This window comes from Eublepharis macularius, chromosome 5 (assembly GCF_028583425.1).
Source record: "Eublepharis macularius isolate TG4126 chromosome 5, MPM_Emac_v1.0, whole genome shotgun sequence".
Lineage (NCBI taxonomy): Eukaryota > Metazoa > Chordata > Lepidosauria > Squamata > Eublepharidae > Eublepharis > Eublepharis macularius.
This window is the reverse complement of record NC_072794.1, coordinates 24,843,448-24,870,711: the sequence shown is the minus strand read 5'-3', so window position 1 is coordinate 24,870,711 and position 27,264 is coordinate 24,843,448. Positions and strand designations below refer to the sequence as shown.

Below are 27,264 nucleotides of genomic sequence, written 5' to 3'. Positions count from 1 at the left end.
TTCTTTTGTTTCCATCAAACCATTCCATTCATTCTACCCGGGAGAAAACCCTTGCCTTTCGGTTCCAGAAGATACTATGGAGGGAATCCTGTCTTTGCTTCAGGAAAGGCCTTTTGGTCTTGATAACTATTCACCATTTATTAATCTATATGGCAGAGTTTTCCAGTGAGGATGAATGATTCTCAACTGATAGCTAATTTTGGAGACGTTGTTTTTACAACCTTTATCTTGGGAAAGCTGTTTTAGGCTAAACAGCATCAGCAGAAAGCAAATCAAATACTCGTTTTCTAAACCTGCATATTTATACAATTGATCTGTGGAGTGTGGTCTCATTCACCACAACTGGACTGCCAGTAACTCCTCAGTGTTAGCTCCTTATAAACTCTCTCTCCTCTCCATTCACTTGGTGCCTATCTTAATGTTTTTTAGATGCCAAGTAAATAAATTACAGTAGATACCAAAGCATTTAGTGCTCTGTAAATTATGCCATTGTTTGATTCGGCTGTGTTTTGTTTGCTGTTGTTTTGATTTTATTGTATTTCAACCTGATACTGTATGCTGCCCTGAGAACTTTGAGTTGAAGGCATGGCAAGATAATAATTAATCAATTATAAGAATATATCCATGCATAATAATCAGAATGGTTTAGCCTTATACTTGGGCCAATATGTACGTTTGCACAAGTGAATGGGGGATAAAATGGAGCGGGGAGGAGAGCGATGTGGGACCAACTTCTATGCACCTTTCTCCTAGCAGGAAGTTGGTATACAAACAGTAGAAAGGTACATGAGCAAACACGTGAGCTGGCGGAAGAAAGGGGCAGAAGCTGACAGCAGGGGAGGGGTGAGAGAGAGTGGGTGAGTGGGCAGGATGTGGGTTGGTATTGGGGAACGGTGGGGTGATACCCGTCAGCCCCACTGGAACCCCTGGGTCTTGGCAGCTACCCTGCATCAAAGTATGCTGCTGCTGGCCCTGGCAGGAGAGCCATGTATGCCACGGTTTGCCACCCATACTGAAGTACTGAAAGAATAAATATTCTAACATAGTTTGATTTTCAACTAATTAAGGAACATTCAGTTGCTTAAATCATCCATTTTTTAAAACCAAAATTAATCAAATTATTTAAATATATCTGCATATTTTCCAAAACATAATGTACATACCTTTTCAAGATACTAAAATGTAAGGTAAACTTACAAAAGCTGTCACTCCTTATTAGAAGGGAAGGTCATCTTTATTTTCTTTCTCAGCTTGCATTATAACCGATCGGGAGGACCAGAACATGGCCCTTTATTCACAGTCCCAGCTATTAAAGTTTGCTCCTACCCAGGGCTTTTTTTCTGGGAAAAGAGATGGTGGAACTCAGTGGTGGAACTCAAGAGGATGGCACAATGATGTCACTTTGGGTCAGCTGGAACAAGAGGGGAGTTTATAAAAATTTAAATTGCCCTCGGTGAAAATGGGCACATGGCCGGTGGTCCCACCCCCTGATCTCCAGACAGAGGGGAGTTTAGATCGCCCTCCACGCCGCTGGCACAGAGGGCAATCTAAACTCCAGTCTGTCTAGAGATCAGGGGGCAGGACCACCGGCCATGCGGCCATTTTCAAGAGGTGCCGGAGCTCCGTTCCACCGCGTTCCAGCTGAAAAAAAGCCCTGCTCTTACTCATCAAAATTGGCCTCCAGCAATTAATGAACTGAAATTTTCATAATTAATATACAGTGTATGCCAATTATAAACTTTCCAGCCTTACTTTATATGCACTTTTTCAATATGTGAGTAGAGTATGAATCTCCATTTATACACAAATATTTAAAAAATGTTACATAAAAATAAAGTCAAGGTCCTCTGCAAGATGGCTCATCACGAGAGGCAGGAATGGCAATTGTAAAGGATAAAATATATTAAATCTGTAAACACTGATTCTGTTCATAGACACACACTGTGAGTCAATGTAATTCTGATGTTTGTATGAGAGCTTTGAATGTGCTGCTTGTTGAACAAGTTTTAATTAGTGTTATGTATACGTCTGTTTATGGTTAGATCTGTTGTTGTGCTAGCTATTGTTATAATCCTTACAAAAGAAGCACTTAAATCATAAGGATCTTTTGTCCTGAAGCCATCTCCCTTCACAGATTTTCAAGGATGTTTGACAAGAGTTTGGCTCTTCCATTGAAGCTTTCTTGTAATACTTCAAAAAGCTCTGATTCTGCAGGCCTCAAGATTTCTGGGCTAGCTCTGTGATTTACTTTTTTTAACACAATATTTTGCATTATCTGAAGTGTTTTGCAATATTCCGCATTATGCGAAGTGTTTAGCAATCTGACACATCCAATCAGATTGGTAATAGTGTCTGTCAGCTGACCAGAGTGGGAAGCGATTAGAGGGATAAACTTGTGGCTGATGAGCCATATGAGCAGGCTTCCATGCTAGCTAGCCTGCGATTTCCAGCCTTGCGAAATGTGTGTGCATCATCCCACATTGCTTGAAAGGACATATCCCAATATATTTAAACTTGTAGCCCTTCTTTAATAGAAAGGGTATTGTCGAAAAACCAAAGGGTTCTTTAGGAATGCGTCTCTGGAAAGCGCTGTAGCCTAAATTCGAACAGAAAAGCTCACAGAATTCTTTGGATTTTAACATTGTCCTCTCCTGAAAAAGAGCTGTGACCCAGAACAGTATTGGACCATATTATTGTGTGTGCACCTTCTAGAATGTGTTGTTCTTGACTAATCTCGGGTGCTACCCTAGTTTGGAGTCACAGGGTCAAACTATGGTTTGTGCAGCTTATCTGTGTGGTATCCCAATTTGGACTGGGGCTGCAGAACTGGACCAGTGACGTCCCTTTCCCCCATGCTGTTCTCCTAATAGAAACCAGCCCACCACTCCTCAAATTCTATTAATACTGATATAAGAAGAAAAATACACACAATCCAGGTGACTGTCTTTTTTCTCTACTTGGCTAATAGTAATTGGGAGAAGATTCTATCTGGAAAACAATGCAGAAGGCAAGGGTTAAATCTCCCCTTGCTCAGCCCTGTAGCTCTTATCCAGATAGGAGTGGCCAGCAGCTGCTTTTTAATATTAAAAATAAATGGCAGAAAATCTGATCACAGATCTCTCACATATTATATCATCTGGCTCTCAGATTTTATCAGTTCAAATATTTTCTTTTAGACATCTAAGATTAATTACGAGATCAGCAAAAAAGGTGAAAGTATATTTTTTTCATTTTTTACCAGCTAATAAAAATGTTAATTTGCTTTATTGTTGACATATGAACAAAGGAAAACTGAATTGCTTGCTCTAATTCCTTGACACAGTGACTATTCTAAAAGATATCAAGGTACAAATTCCTATCCTTCCAGAATTATATGTAAATAGTTAGTTCTCTAACAAGTCCATAACACAGCACTAACTCTATAAAATGTTTTCCATTATCTAACTACAGCTGTTCCATGAACCAATGGGAGAATGTCTTGATGTCTCATATTAAACAGTTGTTTATTTAATTTTTATATTAACATGGGAAAGAGAGAGTTTTCAGTACCAACTCTTCCCATCTAAATGGGCCAAATTCCTGTAAATATGATGAGACTAAGACAATTGATTCAACTCCATAGAATTCTGGTCTGCAACATCAGTTGAAATATGTCATTGTTTACCATTCCTAGAGTTTGTTTTCCAATACTTTAATGCCACTGAACTGATTTCTCTAAGAATATTATGTCAGCAGAAACTGACAAGTCTTGTAGCAATATAAGGCAATAGTCTTCAAACTTTCTACCATCTGGGAACAATTTCTCTCTTAATACTTATTGTCATCATATCTCAAAGTAAAGGATTCTAGGCCATATTTTAGGGCACACATTCAGAGCAAACATTTCTCCGATTGAACTTTTCATATCCCACTATTGCTCTGCTGGAACTGAGTGGTGTTTCTGCTGCAACACATCCAACACAACCCTGAAACTGTACGAGGGGAGATTAAGATTGGTAGACAAGAGGGGGAGCTTATTCATTGTTACAGTACTGAACTTCTCACTGGAGAATCCCTAGTAAACTTCCTCCAAAGAACTATTCAGTTTGAGAACCACCAGCCTAAGGGCAAAGACCTTTTTATAAGTACAGAAAGAGTTAGTGCCTCATAGTCTTCCACAAGGCAGCATGTATAGTGCTTAGGGTGCCAGGGACACCCAGGTTCAAATCTGCCATGGTGCTCACCTTTGGACGGTCATTCTCTCGCAGCCTAAATGGAGGATGGGAGAATGATGTTATAAGATGCTTTGGGTCCCCAGTGGGGAGGAAATCAGGGTATAGAAAATCAAAATAAATAAATGAATATATATATATATATACATATATATATATATATATTTACATTATTTATAGTTCACCTTCCATACTGAGACTCAAGGTAGATTGCACAGTATAAGTTTAATCAACAGGATGGGACGTCTAATAAGCAATGTAATAGGATTAGGATTGTAGAAAACTGAAACCAAGCACAAAGCTGAGTCAAAGCTGAAACAAAGCACATTACCATAACAAGTTAAACAAAGGAAAAATGACATGGTAGTATATTACATACAGCAACATACAGTACATACTATACACTGAGGTATAGTCCACAGTCTCTTTTCCTTCTTTAGAGCATCTTTCTGAACCATTCTATTATAGTATAACCCTATTTCCTGAGTAAGAGTGCCCTCCTGAATAATTTAGTTTTGCATCGTCCGAGGAGCGCCAGGAGAGTGGGAACTTCCCTGATCTCTTCAAGCAGGCCATTCCATAAAGTGGGGCTTACAACAGAGAATGCCCATGTATGGGCAGTTTGTTAATCTTGCTCATTTGCAGCATGGCCCCATCAGAAGGCCTGGGTCAAATGAGCAAATCTGTTGCAGTGGAGCATAGGGAGAGAAGCGGTCCCGCAGATATGAAGCTCCAAGGGCTTTGTTTGTGATAGTCAATACCTTGGACTGAACCCAGTAACTGATAGGCAGCCAATGGAGTGACAATAGAATGGGAGTCAATTGCATGTTCCACGTGGCTCCTGATAATAGCTGAGAGGCAGCATTCTGTACCCACTGGAGTCTCGCACCTCTGGTGTGAAGTTTGAAGAACAGCAATGTCCTGAAAATAACAAGGAGTCAGAGTCATAAAGTCCTAGAAATGGAAGGCCATCTAGTCCAACGCGCTTCTCAGTTCAGGAAATCCAGAACTCAAGCGTGCATGTCAGAAGGCTGCCAGCCTGTGTTTGAAAATCTCCAGTGCGGGAAACCACCCTTGCCCGTAATTGGTTTTATTGTTGAACGGCTTATACCATTTGGAAGTCTTTCCTAATGTTGACCCAAAATCTGCATTCTTTTAACTTAAGCCTTCTAGCTCTCCAGTGCAATCCTATTCTAAGCCCATTGGCTCCTGTGTGGAGAATTTGGCTATTTGTGTATGACAATTATTAAGACATTCGTAGAACTTTCTGAACGCACTCTGGGGGGAAAGACATTTTGCTTCTGTCATCTGTTGAGAGAGACCTGAAAAGCTAGAAGTGAATGATTGCTCAGCCCTACCAGGAAAGGTGAGTTTATGATGACACAGAGCACACAGTGGCATGATGCCTTTGCGACAGATGGTCCAGCTCAGCAAGAGTGTCAGATCACCTGTTTTAACCTTGTTATCTCACTCTTTCTCACAATAATAGGATTTGAAGTTGGCAGTCAATTCAAGCAGTAAGGGAATACTCTCAAGCTGTTGCTACCTTTTTATGCTCTCAGGCTGCCTGATGCTTGTTGTCAGCATGGATTCCGATATATACGGATCTGTTTCCAAGATATGATTTAAACCCTGGCTGTGGTATATAGAATGAAGGTTATCCAACCGCGTTCCGGGGAAACCCTGGGGTATGTCAAAAGCCTATCAGGGGTTCTTCAGTGAGAAGAACAGTAGTGACTGACACATTTCCCTCGAATGCAGCATACCTACAAAACCACTCTCTTCCTGCAGGTCATTCCTGCTTGCTTGAATTGAACGTGCATCGTAGAACGTCCTCCATAATCTTTTGCCAAAACGTGGGGGTTTCTCTGTAGACAGGTCAATATGAAAAGAGTTCCCATAAATACAGAAAGTTTGGAAACTATTGAGTAGAGCAGTGGTATGAAAATAAGGGTTGCTTCCTCCCCCCCCCCCCAACAAATTCCAAACACCAGCAAAGAGCTCTATGGCCCAGATTTACAACGTGAGTACTTACCAAAAAGGTAGGATTGTTGTTGAAGAGTTCCAGTGAGCTCCGCCTGTGTTTGAGAGTTTTTTCCCCTTTTGTTTTGTTGTTTTGGGTGGGTTGTTTCTCCTCCCAACTCTACAGGACCAATAAAGGCCGGGATATAAAAACTATTAAGTCTCTTCGTGTGTTGCGAGTCTTGAGGCCTTTGAAGACCATCAAGCGGCTGCCCAAACTCAAGGTATTGTCTTCTTCACTGCTCGAATTCCAGCAATGGTAGTTCTTCTTCAAAGCAACTTCTGTTCAGAACTGTCCCTTGTGAAGAACCATGGGCAGGAATGGCCACCAACAGCTCTGGTGGTGCTGTGGAAGGTGGGGACTTATGCCCTACTGCCAGGGCTTTTTTTCCGGGAAAAGAAGTGGTGGAACTCAAGACCACACAATGACATCACTTTGGGCCAGCTGGAACAAGGGGAGAGTTTTTTAAAGTTTAAATTGCCCTTGGCGAAAATGGTGACATGGCCGGTGGCCCCGCCCCCTGATCTCCAGACAGAGGGGAGTTGCTCAGCGGCACGGAGGGCAATCTAAGCTCCCCTCTGTCTGGAGATCAGGGGGTGGGGCCACCAGCCATGTGACCACATTTTAAGAGGTGCTGGAACGCCGTTCTACCGCGTTCCCGCTGATAAAAAGCCCTGCCCACTGCTCTCCCCAAAATTGTTTCTCTACACCTGCGCTTGTTTCTAGGGTGACCAAAAGCAAAGGATGACAGTGATTTTTAATACTTTTAATAGAATTATGTAGAAGTTGGGCATATGTACACTTATGACTCTAAACTGGTTTTACCAGTTTAATTATCATTTCCCCCAAAAGAATCCTGGGAGCTCTAGTTTGATAAGGTTGCTTTCTTTGCAAGTCCCTCCTTCAGGAGGTGAAATTGGAGGCGTTCCTGCAGGCCTTCTGAACAGGCATTCCCACAGGTCTTTTTCTTCCAAAAGACTTGTGAACTGAAAGCTTGGATCCTAAGCAATGTGAACAGAGCTGCACTGGGAAGAAGTCAACCCCCTCCCCTTCCCAACTGCAGCTGTCCATAGCCATCCTGCAACTGTGCGCCTGTGAATCTGTGGGCCCTCAGGCACAGTGCAGTGGCAAAGTGGGAGCCTGCAGCAGGAGGTGGGAATCAGCAAAAATTACAAGATGCAGAGGAGTTAGCTGTGTTAGTCTGTAGTAGCAAAAATAGGAAAGAGTCCAGTAGCACCTTTAAGACTGACCAACTTTACTGTAGCATAAGCTTTCAAGAATCATAGTTCTCACAGTGCATCCGACGAAGAGAACTGTGATTCTCGAAAGCTTATGCTACAGTAAAGTTGGTTAGTCTTAAGGGTGCTACTGGACTCTTTTCAAAAATTACAAGAAGCTGTTCCATTGGGGAATGCCTGGTACACCACCGGACGAGCACTTTAGGATCTGGACTTGAGCAATGGGACAGCACCTGTTGGGCATTTAGATGTCTTTGGTTTTTAGTTGCTTAACTGGTCCTTTGTCTTTGATTGCTGTCTTATTGATATATTTTGATTAATTTTGTTAGCTGCCTTGGAAGCCTTTAATAAGACCAACGGACAAAATATAAATCTAATAAATAAAATTTAAAGATTCTGAGGGAACGCCCTCCCACCTACCCACCTTCACATAACTACAGTTCCCAAGATGCTGTAAGAGAAAGGGGATGACTGTTGCAGTCCCTTTATCATTACAGGGACAAGAGAAGCGATACCTACTCAAAATCTCTGTTCTGTATAGCTAGTAAATGTTTTGCCTCTGATTATCCTGTGCTCTGCTGCTGCTGATCTGGAGGCTTGTTATCTTGTCATTGATTTTATCTCCATGCTAAAACTACTACTTGTAGAATCCTTCCCTGTACTTCAGGGGTCTGAATATTTCTCTCAGCTTGTTGATTATTATGTTGCAGCCAAGGTAAGCTACACAGATCATGATAAAGCATCTGTGATGATAAAATCAAAAAACAAATGGCATAGAATCTTTTTTATCAGAACCAACCATAATGTCACGAAACAGTGTGCACCTTTTTGAGTTCTCCAGAACTCTTCATTGGGCTGGATGTTTGAAAGCAAAAAAGGAGGAATGAGATGTTTCAGACCATGAGGTTAAGACTCGGGGTGTGCTCTTCGGGTGTCTGACCCGAATCGGACCCTATTTGTAATGATTTGGGATTCCCGAATCAGGGCCAGCATGGTGGCCCAGATTTGGGAATCCCAAATCAAAGCTTCCACGAAGCATTTGGGTTGCTTTGGGAGGCCTTGGGGCAATTTTAAAGGGCCCCTTTCCTGCTGCTTGCAAGTGGCAGGTCCCTTTAAAGTATCAGCTGTTAGGCGGCGGGTGGGTCCCCCCCTCCACTGCCTGCCCCTCCCCCCCTCCACTGCCTGCCCCTCCACTGCCTGCCAGATGATAGCTTAAAGGGACCTGCTGCTTGCAAGCAGTAGGACCTTTGAAAGTATCAGCTGGCAGGTGGCAGGAGGCCACCTGACAGCTGATACTTTAAAGGGACCTGCCACTTGCAAGCGGCAGGGCTATTTAAACAGCCCAACCCCCCAACCCCATGGACCCAGCCCCTCCCCCCAGCCCCATCCCCCCACTTACCTTAGATGCAGGAGTGGTGAAGGCCTCCTCCGCTGCCCTGCACGCCCGCAGCAGAGGAGAAGGGGAAAAAATGCCCTTTCCGCCCCTCAAATGGCACCCACGGCTGCCATTTGAGGGGTGGAAAGAGCCCTTTTAGGCTTCCTCCGCTGCTGCGTGGGCCCACAGTGCAGTGGAGGAGGCCAAAAAGGGCCCTTTCCGCCCCTCAAATGGCAGCCACAGCCAATAGTTTAAAGGGACGTGCTGCTTAAACCAGCGGGGGGTGGGGGGCGTGCTGGTAGAAAACTCAGTCCCCTGAATCACTTTGGAATGCTCCAAATCCTTACAGAGCATTCCGAAGAGACTCAAACACCTGTTTTGGGGTGTTTCCGAATGTTTTTCCTGCTTCAGGTAAACCTGAAGCAGAAAACCCGAATATTTCCGGGCTGCACATCCCCAGTTAAGAGCTCTGGTTTGCATCTTGTATAAGACATATTGTAGACTTAGTGATGATGACATGGTGCTAGGAACAGATTTCAGATAGCATCATCTAAGCCTTTTGGGAAGAAAAGGAAATGGTCTTTATTTGGGAATATAAAAGCTAGCAGTTAATCAGATATCTCTCCAGCACTGAATGGATTTCACAGATCTCATATGAGGCCAAGAGCAGAGGGGAGGGATGGTTCTCCTTATAGTAACAAAACTGGAGATGCATTTAGATGATGCCTACTGCAGAGTCAACTGAAAATCAGTAATGTTATATAGGTCAAACCCCCACAAGCAATATCTGTTCCCAGATCGTCTTCAGTTGAAAGATCCTTTTTTTGTAGCTTAATTAAGTATTTCCTAAAATAAAGCTCAGAACTTTGATCACTACACTGGCCCACAGAATGGATTTGTCAATAGACCTGTGTGGCTACTTATGCTCTCAGATATTACAAATGGCCCAAATGTTGGTGGTATCTTTCCATGACTGGTGCTTTTTTGTATATATTGTTTGCCTAGATGTGGTGAAAAATATGCTATGATGAATGCTAGATTTGCGGCTCTTTGTGTCTTTGTTGATTGCCTCTGATGAATCACACCTTCTGGGTTTGCCTCCCCCCCCCCCGTCACCATAGGCTGTGTTTGACTGCGTTGTAACATCTTTGAAGAATGTCTTCAACATCCTCATCGTCTACAAGCTCTTCATGTTCATCTTTGCTGTCATCGCGGTCCAGCTGTTCAAAGGCAAATTCTTCTACTGTACAGACAGCTCAAAAGATACAGAGAAAGACTGCATGTAGGTATACCCTAAAGCTGGGGTGGGCAGAAGGTCACTCTCTTCTACTTTCTTAGCCTTCCCTTTAAAGCTGCCACAGAAACTCCTGTCCCTGTTTTGTTTTTGTTTTTGCTCTGGATGGAAAATGGACAGCACCAGCACCCCTTCCCGTCCACCTCTCCTCTTCCTTCTGCAGGCATGAACAAACATGCCCATATTCCTGCTCTGCACGGGAAAGGAATGTACTCTTGACAATTTCCCCCTGCATCAATGCTGCCGCTTCCAGAGAAAGAAATAGACATAACATGTATTTTTGCCCCTGCAGGGCAAGTTAGGGGCAGTGGTGGTGGTTTTTCTTTGGGAAAACTGCAGAGAAGGGGAGTACCACAGACCTACTGAGAAATGCTATGTAAGTTTTGTACAGGCTGCCATTTTGTGACTGGCTTCATCCACCAAACTGCCATTGGGTGATTGGCTCTGGAAAAGACAATTCAGTAACTCCCAGAAACATAAAGGCTACTGTCCCCTGCCGTAAAACACCTAGATATGCATCCTGACACAATTTTTCTTGCAACCTCATTCCCAAAATCCTCTGAGGATGAAGAGCCACCTGCACCATATCCTGTGATCCGATGCTGGTTGGTACCCTACTTCCTCAGACTCAGATTGTGTAACTTTCTTCCCCTTGAGTTATTTATTTAGAAAATGTGTGTGCAGCTTCTCCAGAAATCTGCTCAAGTGAGCTCACATGGCGAATACAATATAATGACATCATAAAATAACTTCACAAGAATTCTCAGTAGTTAACATGCCATAAAAACACACAAGGGACATTTTAAAAAGCATAATATGACATTCAGTGATCTAAAATGATATTCATAAAACAGTTCTAAGGATAGAAGCAGACTATGAAAACCACTGAAAGGAGGGAATCCCTCAATTAAAAGCCTGGGTGTGAAGAAATATTTTGGCCTGGCACCTAAAAGACAGTAGAGATACGCACTAGGTGAACTACCAGGAGTAGGGCATTCCAAAGATGAGATGCTTCCACTGAAAAAGCCCAGACAATCATCATCGTCTTTAAGACTTTTATTTAAAATAAATCTGATGGATCTTGAAATAGTCAAATATTCAGAGATCACAAATATACAAATTACAGTTCCATATGTAAAAGAAATGGGAAGCAGATAAGTATACATGTTATAACCCCTTATTATATGCCATATATATTATACAGCAGATCTAAGAGATAAAATACAATTTTAAGAATCTCACCAAAGTGCTTTCTGAAATATTAGATTCAGGGGTCTTTTGGATGTGGCTAACTAATATAGAAAAATGCCCTGACCTAGATAGCCCCAGAGACCCTGATTTTGTCAGATCTCAAAAGCTAAGCAAGGTCGGCCTTGGTTAGTAATTGGATGGGAGACCTCCAACAAAGACCAGGTTGTAGAGGCACGCAATGGCAAACCACCTCTGTTAGTCCCTTGCCGTGAAAACCCCACCAGCAGCCACCATAAGTCAACTATGACTTAAGGACAAGATTTCATTTCAACTAATACAGGCTAAGTGGTATGAAGCCTACATGACCATACCCACCAATCTGTCACTTCTAATGGCATGGCATGAGTTTTTCTCTGAGCTATAGTAGAACTTCCTCATGGAATACTTGTAACAAACTTAGTGATGTGGTGGTAGAAAGTGGCATCAAGTCATATCCAACTTATGGTGACCCCTGCTGACCTTCCTCTGCATATCAACCCAGCTCTTCTTTGGTGGATTCCCATCCAGTTAATAACCAAGGCTAACCCTGCTTAGCTTCTGAGATCTAACAAGATCTGACTAGCCTGGGCTATGTTCAAAACAAGCTGATAAGATTATTCTGGGCATCAATCTGAGTATTTTTACTTACCTTACGAGACCTTAACTGAGAAAAACGTATTTTGCAAATATAAAAATAAAGCAATTGTCAAGCCTGCTTCCTTTATTCAACCAATTTCTGTTTCATACTAGAGTCTGCAACAAGTGTATATCCTCAACACCTAAAGGACAATGTGTAGAGCATCCTCTGAGGACTACTATGAGAAATCTTTTGTAATCAGAATTCTGATCCACTTCACTAGTGCATGAAATCAAAGGTTCCTCCTGAGCCATTGACGTCACTCTCAGTTATGTTTTAAAATTTTTAGTAGGAATTAATGTTAATATTGAGCTCAATGCTGGGCAATCATTCAGCAGCCAGAGCCAGACGAGAAATCTAAAATGAGCTAGAAGCGAAGCTAAGTTGAAAATGCCATTTAGATGTAATTAAGAATGTCTGTGTCGTTTTCATAAACGTAGCAGATGCTTAATTACACTTGGGAAGGCATGTTGCAGTGTTGTACCACACTGTTTTGAAATGCCGAAAACGTGGGGTTTATTGGATGTATTTGAAATTAGGGAAGTTACAAAATATCGTGCAATTTTCACCTTTTCGGATCAATCTGTTTTTTTAATCTCCGGGTTCATTTGCAATTGTTGTTGTTACATTTTCAAACCCACTGCTGTGATACGGCATACTTATAATTAAAGATGGAAAATTGCGATCACTATTGTTTGTACATTGCCATCAAGATCTGTGATGAATGTTGGTTGCTGCAGGATATTGTAATCAGAAAGGACAGGTCTTTTCTCCAGGGAGCTCATCATCAAAAATCAGCAAAGGGGGAGGTCTGACAACAAGGATGAAGAGGGAGGCAGGAATAAAAGGCAATGGATTTTCACAAATAAAATTACATATCCTTAAGTGTTGTTTCAGTGGGTGAGAAAGACCGAAGGGAGCTGGATTTCCCACTCTCCTGTCTTCTGCCTCTGTGTTGGATCCTAAGAGCTAGAGAGGCTCTCAGACCAAGTAGCTTCTGGGGAATGCACAGTGAGATGGGCACCTAGGCATGAAAGGGGCTCCACGTACTCCTAGCCTTCAGTGGCATGGGAGATGACTGGCCTCCACTCCCCTGGGCCTGTACTGCCATCCACGTCCAAAGCAGACCACTGCAGCTTGTACCCAAGCAGTGGTAGCACAGGGCCAGGAGGACGTGGCTATACTGTTCTTGGAACAACAAAACACCTCAAACCATCTCTGCTGTGAGCCACAAGGGCGAGGCGCTTGTGGCCCTCTCTGGCTTTCCACAAAACATTGTTGGGGTGCTCCCCATAGACAAGTTTCCCAGCAGATGGGGCTAATGGGGGGTTGGGATCATCACTATTCCATCTTCCACCAGCAGGTGTTTATTTTCTGTGTGAAAGCTGAGGTGATGTAATGGTAGTTGCAGAGAAAGTCACTGCTTCAAGTCTCCCCACCTTAGGTAGGCTTTAGGCAAGCCAGTATTTCTCAGCCCTGATACACACACTCACCCTGCCAGCAGACCTCATTTAGTTAAGTCTACATAGCATTGCCAGCCCCGGGTGATAGCTGGAGATCTCCTGAAATTACAACTGATCTCCAGGCAATAGAGAGACCGGTTCCCCTGGAGCAAATGGCTGCTTTGAAGGGTGAGCTCTGTGGCTTTATGCTCCACTGAGGCCTCTCCCCTCCCCAAACCTCACCTTCTCCCAGCTCCACCCCCCAAATCTCCAGAAATTTTTCAACCTGGACTTGGCAACCCTAAGTCCACACCTATCCGTTTCATCTATAAATTAGATGATCCATTCATCCAGTTTTTATACCTCATGGGATCGGTGTAAGGATAGGAATCCTTTCCTGAACTGTTGCTTAACCTTCCGGTAGCCTCTCCTCATGGATGTTTTGGGTTGCCTTCCAGTATCAGAACCCAACTGAGGGGAAAGTGGCATCAGGAGAAACTTCGAAGGAGAGTAAGCTGGGAGTAGGGGCAGGTGTTAGCACCCCCACATGCACATTTGAGTTCCACTTTTGCTGTGAAACAAACCATAACCCATTTTGCATGTTACGGAAGCAAATTCTTTTCCTTTCCCCCTTTCCTGTTCATTTTTTCACCACCTTTCCCACACTTAGTGAAAGCCCTTCCATTTCTCCAAAGAAACAAAGTCAACAGCCTCGTTGCCCCAGAATGACATCCGAGGGTGTTTTCCTCCCTTTATCGTCAGGACAGTGTATCAACAGGCTAATGATCTCTTCCAACTTTATAGAGGCAACTATGTGGACCACGAGAAAAACACGATGGAGGTAAAGTGTCGGGAATGGAAGCGCCATGAATTCCACTATGACAATATCATTTGGGCATTGCTTACGCTCTTTACAGTCTCCACAGGAGAAGGATGGCCACAGTGAGTATTCTTTTGGGCCCCTCTCTAAATGAAGCAAAGTGTCTCAGTCTTAAATTGTTCTGCCAATGAAGGAACTCCTGGAAAGATGAGTTTTTTAAACAAAGAGGACAATAAGGGAAAGTATTTAAACTGATGGCATGTTTCCAGTGGTTTGCTGATGGAAGAGCTACTAAAGTTAGAGAGAAGCTTCTTAGGCTGGAGGAAGACGTCGCACTTTGCCAAGCAGATTGCTAAGATATGTGCCTGTGTGTCGGATCTCAATCCCAAATCTTTACAGACCAAAGAGATTTCTTTAATCGCAGCAGGACTTCTCTGCCTCTCCCTTCCTACTGCAGCCCCATTTCCTGCTGAAATACTGCTCCCAAGGGACAGGGTACCCCCTTCAGCATGCGGGGAACCAGCATGCAGGAGGGAAGAACAGGTGAAAATTGCCTCCTTTTCTGTTGACAGAAATTTCTACTGAATCCAACTTTCTGTTTTTAAAGGGATACCTTTTATATAGATGGTGGGGACCAATCAGGGATGCTTACGAATTTCTCCCAGAGTTTGGAAGGAAGGGACCTGGTCTGTTTTTATAGAACACTAATGCATTAGGAATCCACTATTTTTCTCTTTTGGATTTCTAGGGTTTTTCATACCATCGTTTTTGACTAGTTTTGGAGGGTTTTCCATATATGCTGGGGTATTGGGTTGGTCCACACGTTACTTACGCACATGTTACCAGAGCACACAAGTGTACATGCTCCTGGATGTGCACAAAAAGGAATCTTGATGTAATCTCATCAAGGTTCCTTTCAGAGTGCTGTTTTAATCCGTGACCATCTATGTGCATTCGTGTGCATCAGTAGCCCAGAAGGCATTAAAAAAAGATGTGAACCAGCTGTAGTTTAGAAACTCTCCTAGGTAAACTGACAAATAGCTTGAGAGGGAACCCTGGAAAATAATGACACAGAATGGGAGATATTTGTCCATTCTTGAGCCGGATGTCTCAGCCAAGTCACCATCCAGTCGCAGAGCCCCGCAAGACAAGCTGGCCCATGTAGAAATGAATGGTCCCTGTCTACAGTAGGTGGTATCTCCCAGGGCAGGGAAAGACCATCAGATCCAAGCAGCCTGTGATGCAAACTCACACTCCGCTCCTTATGCCTAACTGTACCCCCTTCAAACAAGTAAGTGTTAACTTTTATGAAATAAAAAAAATTCCATTCGCATAGAAAATAGGAACGACAGGGAAAGAGTTGTGCTGTTCTCCATCATGTGGGGAATATGCAGCATGCTGTAAAATTTTCCATGGAAGGGAGGGTCGTCATTGCAACCTGTGGGAATCTAAGCAATGCGTTGTGCAATTCTGATGCATGTCTAGATCAGTTTCTTGCAGAGCGTACACTCTTGTGCACATAATGTTCTCCTCGTAAAGCTACTTTTGGCATCAGCTTTCATGACGAATGAGCAAGTGACCCTTTGTGCCCTTTCTGTCTTCCCCACTATGTCCCCAGGGTCTTGCAACATTCCGTGGACGTGACTGAGGAGGACCGTGGCCCCAGCCGCAGCAACCGCATGGAGATGTCCATTTTCTACGTGGTGTACTTTGTCGTCTTCCCTTTTTTCTTTGTGAACATCTTTGTGGCTCTCATCATTATCACATTCCAGGAACAAGGGGACAAAATGATGGAGGAGTGCAGTTTGGAGAAGAATGAGGTAATATGAATAAACAGGCGATAGGCTTGGCGAGGAAGAGAGTGGTTTTTGTTGAAGGTGGGCCAGGGGGATCCCTCCAACCCTTTCCCAACCGATAGATTCAGACTATTCCAGCTGAGTGGTGCGGGTGCAATAAGTGTACTTTTCTGTATCATCTAAGCACATCATAAATCTGCCAATTGAAGGTACATGTGCTGCACATCTAAATTTCATTCTCTGTGTACCAAATTTGGGGGCATTGGTTAAGCCCTGTTATTTCCTTGTCACTTCCATGTACACTCATAAGTATGCAGAGCCTTAGCATTGAGATTCCAGTATGGTGTTATCTTAGAGTTAGAGTTCCCCAACCTTTTTGAGCTTGCAGGATCCTTTGGAATTCTGACCCAGGGTGAAGTGTGCTACTACAAAATGGCTGCCTCAGGAGGTAGAACCAACTACAAAATCATAGCGTTCCTTCCTCTCTCTATTTAGATGCTGAGCTTGTAAGAAATTGCATGTCTGATTCTAGGAACCCTGCAGATTGGGCACTGGTTCCCTACAATATGTGCCACTGAGAGCCAAGCTACAAGTGACGCCTGACACAGGCTGGACACTTGTCAGCTTCCCTCAAGTTTTGATGGGAAATGTAGCCATCCTGGTTTTACAGCTTGGCTCTCCATTACAACTGCAAGACCAGGAAGCCTACATTTCCCATCAAAACTTGAGGGAAGCTGACAAGTGTCCAACCTGTGTCAGGCATCACTTGTAGCTTGGCTCTAAGGCTGCTGACAGGTAGAGGGGAACAAGAGCCAAGAGACTTGGAGGTCCGGTGATCTTGGAGGGCCAATCTGGCGCTACCAGCAAGTATAAACCGTTCTCAGACATGCTAGTCATGGGCAATTTGTTGCTGGTTTTCTGTCTGGCAGCAAGCAACTAGACTTTGGCTAGCTTTGACTACCTGTAGCCCAATTTTTGGCATTCCAGCCACCAAGATACCTGTTCTTCCTCAGTCCTGAAGAAACACTTAGGCACGGACATGTTCTGTCTTCTAAAGTTTTAGTACACCTTGTGCGTTGTACAGTAATTAGCAATTATGATAATATGCCAATTCACAGCCTTCCTTTCCCCTTTCTTCCAGAGAGCGTGCATTGACTTTGCTATCAGCGCTAAACCCCTCACCCGCTACATGCCTCAAAACAGACACACCTTTCAGTACCGGGTCTGGCACTTCGTGGTCTCTCCATCTTTTGAATACACCATCATGGCAATGATTGCACTGAACACTGTGGTCCTGATGATGAAGGTGAGGTGGACATCCAGGTGCAAAAGTCCGAGATGATGTTCTAAAAGTGTCTTGGCAATGGAAGCTGTTGTTTAACTTGGCAGCTGGTTTCTTAAAAATGGTTGTCACCCAAAAGGGTTGCTCTCCCCATTCTTCAGGTCCAAATCCTCTGATATAAACAAAGCCAATGAGAATCATGAACCCATGTGAAGTTGTTGAGTCAGATAATTGATCCATCAAGTCCAGTATCATCAGCTCTCACAAGCAGCAGCCTCTTATGGTCTTGGGAACCGATTTTCCTAGCCCTGCTGTCATACATCTTGTTCAGAACCAGGGGCTGAAATGTTACCTGCAACGAAGGACTCAAGTGCACATTACAGCATCTTCCATGTTTATTTTGAATGACTTTTGTTGTCTTTTGCAAATTAGCTGTCAAGATTGCTTTATTAAATAAGACAAAAGCATGGTGAGAAAGAGGAAAACTTCCACCCTTTCCTCTGCTGTCATTTTCTTGCTGGAAAAAGTCACTCTGGGGGAAACCATTCTGGGTGGCTTTTTCTGTTAAGAAAATGGAAAGAGGAGCAAAAGGTTATAATTTCCCTCTCTCCGTATGCCGTTCTCCTCCTTGATAAAGCAATGTTCATGCAGCTTTGTACTAAATAAAAAAATGTGGAGGATGCTTGCAGTAAGCCACTGGTTGGTCCAAGGAAGATGTAATTTGCTGGTCCCAGTTTGAAAACGATCTACACTTACTTCCGAAATTGATTTTCCCCCAGAATGTTTGGAACTGGATTTTTGATTTAGTGCTTAACTAGACTTAACAACCACTTTGTAAAAATACATACCTTGCAATGGTAGGGGAATTTTCAGGGTTGTTCCAGCCATAAACCAGGACTCTATTACTTACTGTCTTTTCTTTTTGGCAGTACTATTCTGCTCCCTACACGTATGAACTGGCTCTGAAGTACCTGAATATTGCTTTTACCATGGTTTTCTCATTGGAATGTTTCCTGAAAATTATAGCTTTTGGCTTCCTGGTGAGTTGCCAGACATTCAGGGTTGGGAATTAACTTCCAGGTTGAGGACTAACTAGTTTGCTCCTGTTACGACATTCTTTCATCTGATCGAGTCGTTTGGACATCTTAGATGGTTATGTCAACCCATTGAGTGATGACCCTAAGAAATACTAACTCAGTTTATCTAGCCCAGGATCCTTTCTCCAACACGGGTAATATCCTGACCATTTGGAGGAAAAATGTAACAAATGGGTCTGCTGCTCGGTTCCTTGAGTATCCTACAAACAGGAAACCAGTTTCTAGAGTGATACATTTCATGAACCCATAGGAAGTCATGTCTGTGATTGCATTGTGCATTACTTTTGCAAACATTGTCATTGGAATCACTCTGGAAGTCATAATATTGGGAGGAAATGAGATAGATGACCAGCCCTTCCTACTTCCTTACTTGGATGTAAATAATACACTATTGCTCATAGCTGGGTAGATAAAAATTCTCCTTGGAAATAGGAGAACTAAGTAAAAACTGAACTTTGTAATGAATTCACTGGGCTACCTTGATGCAAGTTACTGGATTATAGTAATGGTGATGCCTATCCTAGTTTAAAGTAGATGTGGTGCCCTGCCTCTGTTTCCTATGGCTTATTGAGGTATACGAATGGAGCTGGAAGAATCCTCATAGAGGCACCAGTTGACTAGAACAAGGGCAGACGTGGCTGCGGTCTGATTTGTATGCTTTTCTTCCTACAGAACTATTTCCGCGATACTTGGAACATCTTCGATTTCATCACCGTGATTGGAAGCATTACAGAAATTATCTTGACAGATAGCAAGGTAAAGTTGTTTCTGTTACTTCTTCTTTGCAGAAATTTGAGACCAAAGAATGTGTTATTATTTTTTCCCTTTTAACTCGTTGCTCTTTCTCTCCTCTCATCCCCCCGCCCCCACCACCACACCCCCAGCTGGTAAATACTAGCAGCTTCAACATGAGCTTTCTGAAACTGTTCCGTGCCGCACGTCTCATCAAACTGCTTCGCCAGGGTTACACCATTCGGATTCTGCTGTGGACTTTTGTGCAGTCATTCAAGGTAAAGGTCAACCCACGAGATTAATGAGCAGCTTGCCGCAAAACCTTTTGTGCACAGTATCAAAGCTCTTCCACACAAACATATTTTCAAATGATCAGCACTCTAAATCTGTCATCCTTAAAGCACATGCTTGAGGAGTGGGAGGAGGAGTTATCACTCTTCTGCTATCAGTGCACCAAAAATGGCAGCACTGGCATGTGTGAGTGTAGGGGTGGGGGGGACCAATGGTATCTCTAACCCTCCCCACAACATAATTGCCTAAGTGTTGCACTTGCTTACTGCCATCAGTTGCCATCAGTTGTGGAGATACACATTATTGGTTTGTTGAGTGGAAGGTAGAGAGTTCATCTTCCCTCATTTGTTCAAAGTGTTTGCTCTCTTGTGGACAGAGATGCATGTTGTATGATGCCCCTGCCCCTTTAAATCCTCCTTGCCTTCGTTTTAAAGCTGCTTCCGATTCTCCCAGGATGTTTAATTAATTTCTTCCTATTCACCGTAGTGCACTGGTATAGTTGAATACATTTTGCCCCTAAGGAGAGGATGAAAAGGAAAGCTTGAATTACTGCCTGTCTCTTATTTCATTCATTTAAACAAAAAATTCCATGAGTGTAATTTTGTAATTGCATGATTATGATGATCCCACACACACAAAAATAAAAAGAGTAGTGATCGCGAACAATTACTTCTGCTGTAAAGGAACAAGGAGCAATTAATCCCCGTCCTGGGGAAAAAGAATGGATTAAGAATCTATTCAGGAATGCTGAATATAAGTGAACAGGAAGTAATTAATAAAGCATGGAGTAGCAGAAGAGTCTAGGAAATAAGTTTAAAGGGACAGCTGTAAAGAGAGAGGAGACTTTTGCTGAATGATGCTTTCTTCTAAGTAATCACAACAGTTAGGCTCTTGGTGCTTCAGAGGCCAGCTCTGCTAGCTTTTTAAGGGCAATATTAAGCACTGTATGGACCCCCCCCCCTTTCAATTCTGCTAGCAGGGGAATGCAGAAGAGGGATCCTTCAGCAGTGCAAAAAGGGTCCTAGTGCAGAACAGATGACAGATAACACTTGAACTCTCAAGCAAGTGAGCCAAACCACGTGTTCCACAGAAAGACTAAACCCACAGGGCATGTAACAAAACCAACCACTTGCATTGTATGGTCCTTGCAGGCACTCCCATATGTCTGTCTCCTGATTGCGATGCTTTTCTTCATATACGCCATCATTGGGATGCAGGTAAGGAAATGACTGGACATGTTCGTGTTCCCTGCCGATGTCCAGTAAAGGAACTAGAGGTTCTCCTTGAGATCTGAGGACAGACTATATTGTTAATGAGCTGCAGTTTGTAATATAATCATCATCCCCATAGTTAGCATCAAAGGTTCAGATCACTTCTTGTAATGATATTCCCAGGCAGACGAAAGTATTGATTTTTAACATAATCCTGTACCAGTATCCATCTTTCCAAGGCATTAACCGTAGCAAGGGCTAAACTGATGGTGTGAACTGGATAGCCCTGCTTAAGGCCAAATCTCAAAATGTTCTACGCTGGTGTAATTTCTCATACATTAGCTAGCTGGCAAATGCCTCTTCACTTGCAGTGCATGATAGCGATCATAATGGAGCATAGAATTCTTGTCCGTAGATTTGACAGGCACAGTAGCTGCTATTTGTCCTTGTCTAATATAAACTCCACTTTGTCCCCAAAAGATGGGGGTGGGGTGCGTACATTCATAGAAAATGTAAGGGATGGATATATAATGTTTATCCATAAATGACATTCTTGTACTGTTTAACACTCTGCAATGCCACAAAAATGTCATCAGTGAATCTACAATCAGAGAATCTATAATACAACACAACGTTGTCCCTAAAGTGTTTGCAAAGGCTCTTGCCACGTGCTTCTCTGCTGATGCCTCTGCTCCCTTCCTTGGCTGGTGTTTTTTGCTGTCCTGTCTATAGACAATTCTGAAGTTTGGAAAATGATTGCCAGTTGCTCATTTCTGGAGCGCATTGCATCATTTCCAGTTTTGCTTCTGGGATCCCAGTCAGCACTGGCCACAGTTCCTATCTTTTGTCTCAGCCTGCACTACTAAGAGCAGCTCTGTCTCTTTCAAACCAACTCTCTTTAGAAACTTTCCATCTCCAACCATAATTATTTGCCTTTCCCTGATGTTGTTATTATACCTGGGACAGAGGAGAGGATTGGGGCCCTGGAAATCTTGTTCAGCCTTCGCAGTTGATTTGGAAGGCTGATGTATCTCTGTTGCATTGTAAATCCTGTTACATCAAGTTTTTGTTTCTCTGTGCCTTCAGGTCTTTGGGAATATCAAATTAGATGAAGAAAGCCATATTAACCGTCACAACAACTTCCGCAGCTTCCTGGGTTCCCTCATGCTTCTTTTCAGGTAAATAGGTTTTAAAATTTAGAGGGATCATCTTTTGCAACAAAGCCTTTGTGCATGGGCAAGTTTTGCTTCTTTTGGGCCCCATACCTCCTTGGGTTTTCTTCTGAATTCCAGACACTTAACTCCCCATTTCAGGCAGAAAATTTGGAAGAAAACCCTTGAAATGCCACATTGAAATCTGATAGAAGAGTTAACCATCCAGAATTTGGAAGAAAGCCTGAAGAGGGTTGCCTTGCCAGAAGCAGCAAAAATCACCCACGAAAAAAAGGCCTGTTATGGACTCAGAGCCCATACAACTTATATTTACCTAAAACTCTACCATTTCTCTCTCAAATGATTATAAATGATTTCAAAGTTATTTTGGAAGGTGGACAGCCAAACACATGTCTGGGGCTCAAGCAGACAGGATAAAGATCATGTGCCTCATTCTATCCATAAAATGCAAATAGCAATCTGGTATAGCCTCAGTTGTGGTTTTGTCCTTCAAAGGTGGACCCACTACTCTGTTGTCAGTATTTTAATGCCAGTAAGAGAGTAGAGGCACCACTAATAATGACGGTGAGTGGAGGTTGAAGAGTTAAAACTGCTTCACCTGATCTGCGTGGCCCTGAGACAAGTTGGGGCCACAAGACCCTGCCCTTTGTATTTTGTGAGCAGAACAAGACTTCTCTCTCATCTGAGCCCTGAATTGTCACCTGTTGCAAAACTAAACTCAGTAAATTACCTTTTTTTACTGCCTGCCTGGCCAGTGTACAAATTGTGCTTGTCTGTAGTACATGGTACATGAATGGGATTTTTTATTCCCTCCACTTTGGGGCAACAATTCCTCCTCCATATAGATACCACAAACTGCTACTGAAATCACACTTCTAGACACAGGCATATCCCCTGTAGCTCAGTTTGGAGTTGCTGTTGATATACTGAGTTGATGTTTTGCCAGAAAGTAGTTCAGTTTATTTCCAAGCCCAGCTTCAAGCACTAGAAAGCCCAAGGCACACATGCTGATATCAGTGGGAATGCCACGAGCTTTCCAAAATCCTGTCTCCAATATCCCAGTTCCCAGCTCCACTTACTTGGCTGTGCTGATGGCTAGTGCTACTACTGTGGCAGACACAGGGAAGACTGTCTCTCTCTCCTCATGCCACCTCCTCACTCCACCCCACCTATCTCATTGAGCCCTGTTTCTGCAGCATTCAAGGCACCAGGGCCCTGTGAAATAATAATAATAATAATAATAACTGCACTTATATACTGCTCTTCTAGACAGATTAGTGCCTCACCCAGAGGAGTGAACAAGTTAGTGTTATTATTATCCTTACAATACAGCTGGGCCTGAGAGGCATGGCTTACCCAAGGCCACCTGCTGAGCTCATGGTAGTAGTGGGATTTGAACCAGTAGAGTGCTGATTCGCAGCCAAACCACTTAACAACTGTGCTGCATTGGTGGGCTGCAAAACTAGGATGCTTGCTGAGACCCTAGATAAGGAGGAGGACTTTGACTCTCAAAAGCTCATCCCTGGAAACCTAGTTGGTCTTTAATAATAACATAACAATAATACCATTTGATTTATATACCACCCTTCAGGACAACTTAACGCCCACTCAAAGCGGTTTACAAAGTATGTCATTATTATCCCCACAACAAAACACCCTGTGAGGTGGGTGGGGCTGAGAGAGCTCCAGAGAACTGTGACTAGCCCAAGGTCACCCAGCTGGCTTCAAGCGGAGGAGTGGGGAATCAAACCCGGCTCTCCAGATTAGAGTCCCACACTCTTAACCACTACACCAAACTGGTTCTCTTTAAGGTGCTACTGGACTCTAATTTTGCTCTTCTACTGCTACCCACCTGAAACTATTACCCCCTTCTAAGCCCATTTACTTCAACAGAAGAATCTAACTCTGCTTAGGATAGCGCTATAAAAACGCTTCAAGCATCAGCCAGTTAACTGGGACAAGCAGGGGGGAAGAAAAGAGAAAGGGAGAGGAGAAGAGGCCGTTTTTCTAAGACTGAAATATAGCATCCAAGCCAAAGGAGGACTGGAATGCTTGTTCTCCTATTGCCCAGGAATACAAAGCCCAGGAAACGGAAACATTGGCAGTATCTCAATGTGTAGTCTGTTATGAATTAAGCAATTGATGTTGGTTAATACTAAAAAGAAGCGAGAGAGATTAGCTAAACAAGAAATGATACGATTGGAGTTCCCAACTTCCTTTGCCTTGACTCCAAAATCCCTGTTTTGTTTTTCACTTCCTCTTCATGTGAATCAGACCAGGGAGTCTTTAGTTTGGAGCTGGTTTTCAAGCCAAGCCACCCAAGTGGGGACCTCACAACAAGGATGGCACTGGTACACTAAAACTCCCCACCCTTGGTGGCACAGTTGGCATGGGACCAGGAGAAGATGGATGGATGGATCTTGCGTGGGGTGGCACAATACCTTGCACCAGTCTTGCTTTAGTTTCAAGCTGTTTCCACGCTCCTTGTGCTGAGTTTTTCCCATCCCATGACGGCATTGACTTTATCTGAAAAAGGGCACATAAATGAAAGAAAAACAAATTGGGACTACCGCCAATGACAGTGAACTAAACAATGATCTTGAGAGATGGATTTATTCTCCCTGCAGGAGTGCCACTGGGGAGGCATGGCAAGAGATCATGCTGTCTTGCCTGGAAGGTAAAGGATGTGAGCCAGACACCACAGCGACTGCCGGACAGAATGAGAATGAGCACTGTGGCACAGAACTGGCGTACGTTTACTTTGTCTCCTTCATCTTCTTCTGCTCCTTCTTGGTGAGTCCTCCTTTCCCTGCCCTTGGCATTCCAGATATACTGATGCATCACTGTCCACCATCCTATCATTGGCGTCCTGCCATGTACAAAGGAAGGCTCCTGGACACTGATAGTGCAATCCTAAATAGGCTTACGCCCTTTTAAGTCCTCTGGTGTCAATGCAATTAGAAGGGTGGTGTACTTTTGCTTGGGATGGCACTGTGCTTCTGTTGTCTGGATGGGTTGAGGAGGCAGGTGATAGTTAGTTGGGAAAGGTATTACCATTTTACAGCAGGGGCAGAAAGACTGCTTAGGAAGCATTTTGCAGCCAAAAGTCCTAGGCCAAGAAGTTCCCAGTTTTGCAAAGTAATTTTCCTGTATCTCTTCAAACATCCTGCCCTGATCACTCCCCTTCCTCATCTTCTTTTTCTCTCATCCACACTTAATCAAGTTGATTCTAGTCCACCAACGTAATATTCATGAAGTTAGAGATTCATGGAGGATAGGTCCATCAGTTGCTTCTAGTCATGGTAACTAAAAGGAACCTCCATATTCAGAGACAGTAAACCTCTGAAACTCGGGCTAGGAGGCAACATCAGAAGAAGTCCTTGACCTTTATGCCCTGTTTGTTTGGCGCTTCAGGGCAGCAGGTTGGCTGCTATGTGAAACAAGATGCTGGACTCGATAGTGCACTGGACTAATCCAGGAAGGCCCCTCTTATATTCTTACGTGGCAGTAATTCTCCTTGACTGTTGTTGTTACAACAGACTAACATGACTGCATCTCTGGAAAGTGTTCCTCTTTTCCCTTTAACTCAGATGCTCAATCTCTTTGTGGCTGTCATCATGGACAATTTTGAATACCTGACTCGTGATTCCTCCATTTTGGGACCCCATCATCTTGATGAATTTGTCCGGATTTGGGCAGAGTACGACAGAGCTGCGTGGTACGTAGGAGCACCCTTCTGCTTTTACACATTTAGCGAAATCCACTAGGATATCATAACCTCAGTCAAGCACAAATGGGATGCAGTTATCTGTTCTCCGCCCTACACTCTCCAAAGGTGTTGGCTGGCAGTAGGAGAGAAAGCTGTTATGCAAAGCCTTTTCCAAGTGGCTCTTGAAGCAGATAGATGTTCTTGCTAAAGGCACATTGAATGATCCCACTCAAACAACGGAGTTTGAATCATGGGCAAAACTCAAGGTTTTTTAAAAGATCTATATGTCCTATTTAAAGTAATTAAGCATTATGATAATGGTTCAGCAATAGAGATGGGCATGAACCAGGAAAAAAACAAACCATGCGGTTTGTGGTTTGTCGCATTTCACAAACCACGAACTTTCACGTGTTTGCCCTGGTTCACGAACCAGTTCATTTGGTTTGTGAAAATGTCACTTCCAGGTCAGCAAATCATCACTTCCACTGACAGCCAGTTTGGTGTAGTGGTTAAGAGCACAGGACTGTAATCTGGAGAACCAGGTTTGATTTCCCACTCCTCCACTTGAAGCCATCTGGGTGACCTTGGATCAGTCACAGCTTCTAGGAGCTCTCTCAGCCCCACTCCCTCACAGAGTGATTGTTGTTGTGGGGATAATAATAACATTCTTTGTAAACTGCTCTGTGGGTGTTAAGTCATCCTGAAGGACAGTATATAAATTGATGATGATGACGACGACGACTACTACTACTACCACTACTACAGGTCATCAGAAGGTCACTTCTGGGGCAGCAGAAGGTCTGCAGAAAGCCCATTCCCCCGTTGCCTAGGAAACTGATTGATCGGTGCCAGGCTGTCTGCAGTGACAAACCGAAAAGTGAACCAAACAAACCAGCCTAAAGTTCATGGCGGTTCGTCAGAAATGAGCTCTGACAAACTGCTGGTTTGTGCCGAACTTTCGTTTGTATTTCGGTTCATGCCCATCTCTATTGGGCAATCAGTTTCTGGGAATTCTTTTTAAATAAGGTCATGTCTACATTTTATGCCACAGTCATGTCTGCCATAGATACACCACTGTTACTGTGATGTTTCCTGCAGCCAATATCCAAAACTCAGAAGATGTGCACCATGAAACATGCCAGGCAGCTAGGCATGTGCATAACAGCACTTAATGGTACATACCTACCATTCATACTTCATGTGTTTGCTACAGGAAATACTGAAGTTTCTCCAGCTTTCTGATGGCATATACAGTTGCCTCTCAAAGCATGGAGCTGCTCTAAAGATCCATCTACACATTCCAAAGTTTTTGTGATTGTCGGTGAACAACACCAGAACTCTGCATCAAACAGGAGAAGGGAAGCAGCTTTAGCCTTTCCCCCCTGCTGTTTTCACGTTTGCAAACCAGCACTGGCACTGCTGTTGGTTTCATTGTGAAATTTATGTGTAGCCATGTAAGTAACATGAATTGAATACCAGAGCCTCATGGGGCAGTTTGCAAATGCAAAAATAGCGTGGGGTTGGGGGTGGGGTTAAAGCTGTATCTCGCTACCAGTAGAGCCAGTGTGTGTGCACATGGCGGGGGAAAGCTCCTAGTGCAAGTCTCACACAAGTCCTCCTGTCAAATGCAAGGACTTTGTGATGGGTAGATAAGCTCTAAGAACTCCCATTTCAGGGTCAGGAGGAATGGTTTGAGATCTGTAG

At 43.5% G+C, this 27,264-nt stretch overlaps 1 protein-coding gene across 1 annotated transcript in view; it reads left to right on the top strand.

Annotated features, from left to right (window-relative positions):
• The window catches only part of CACNA1E (calcium voltage-gated channel subunit alpha1 E), a 378,426-nt gene that overhangs the window by 297,890 nt on the left and 53,272 nt on the right, over nt 1–27,264 (top strand). The window contains exons 27-38 of the mRNA XM_054979594.1: nt 6,361–6,457; nt 9,969–10,129; nt 14,255–14,392; nt 15,889–16,090; nt 17,208–17,372; nt 18,278–18,388; nt 19,118–19,201; nt 19,330–19,455; nt 20,620–20,685; nt 21,766–21,857; nt 24,479–24,644; nt 25,442–25,569. Coding sequence (XP_054835569.1) covers nt 6,361–6,457; nt 9,969–10,129; nt 14,255–14,392; nt 15,889–16,090; nt 17,208–17,372; nt 18,278–18,388; nt 19,118–19,201; nt 19,330–19,455; nt 20,620–20,685; nt 21,766–21,857; nt 24,479–24,644; nt 25,442–25,569 — 1,536 coding nt within the window. The remainder of the gene's footprint in view (nt 1–6,360; nt 6,458–9,968; nt 10,130–14,254; nt 14,393–15,888; nt 16,091–17,207; nt 17,373–18,277; nt 18,389–19,117; nt 19,202–19,329; nt 19,456–20,619; nt 20,686–21,765; nt 21,858–24,478; nt 24,645–25,441; nt 25,570–27,264) is intronic.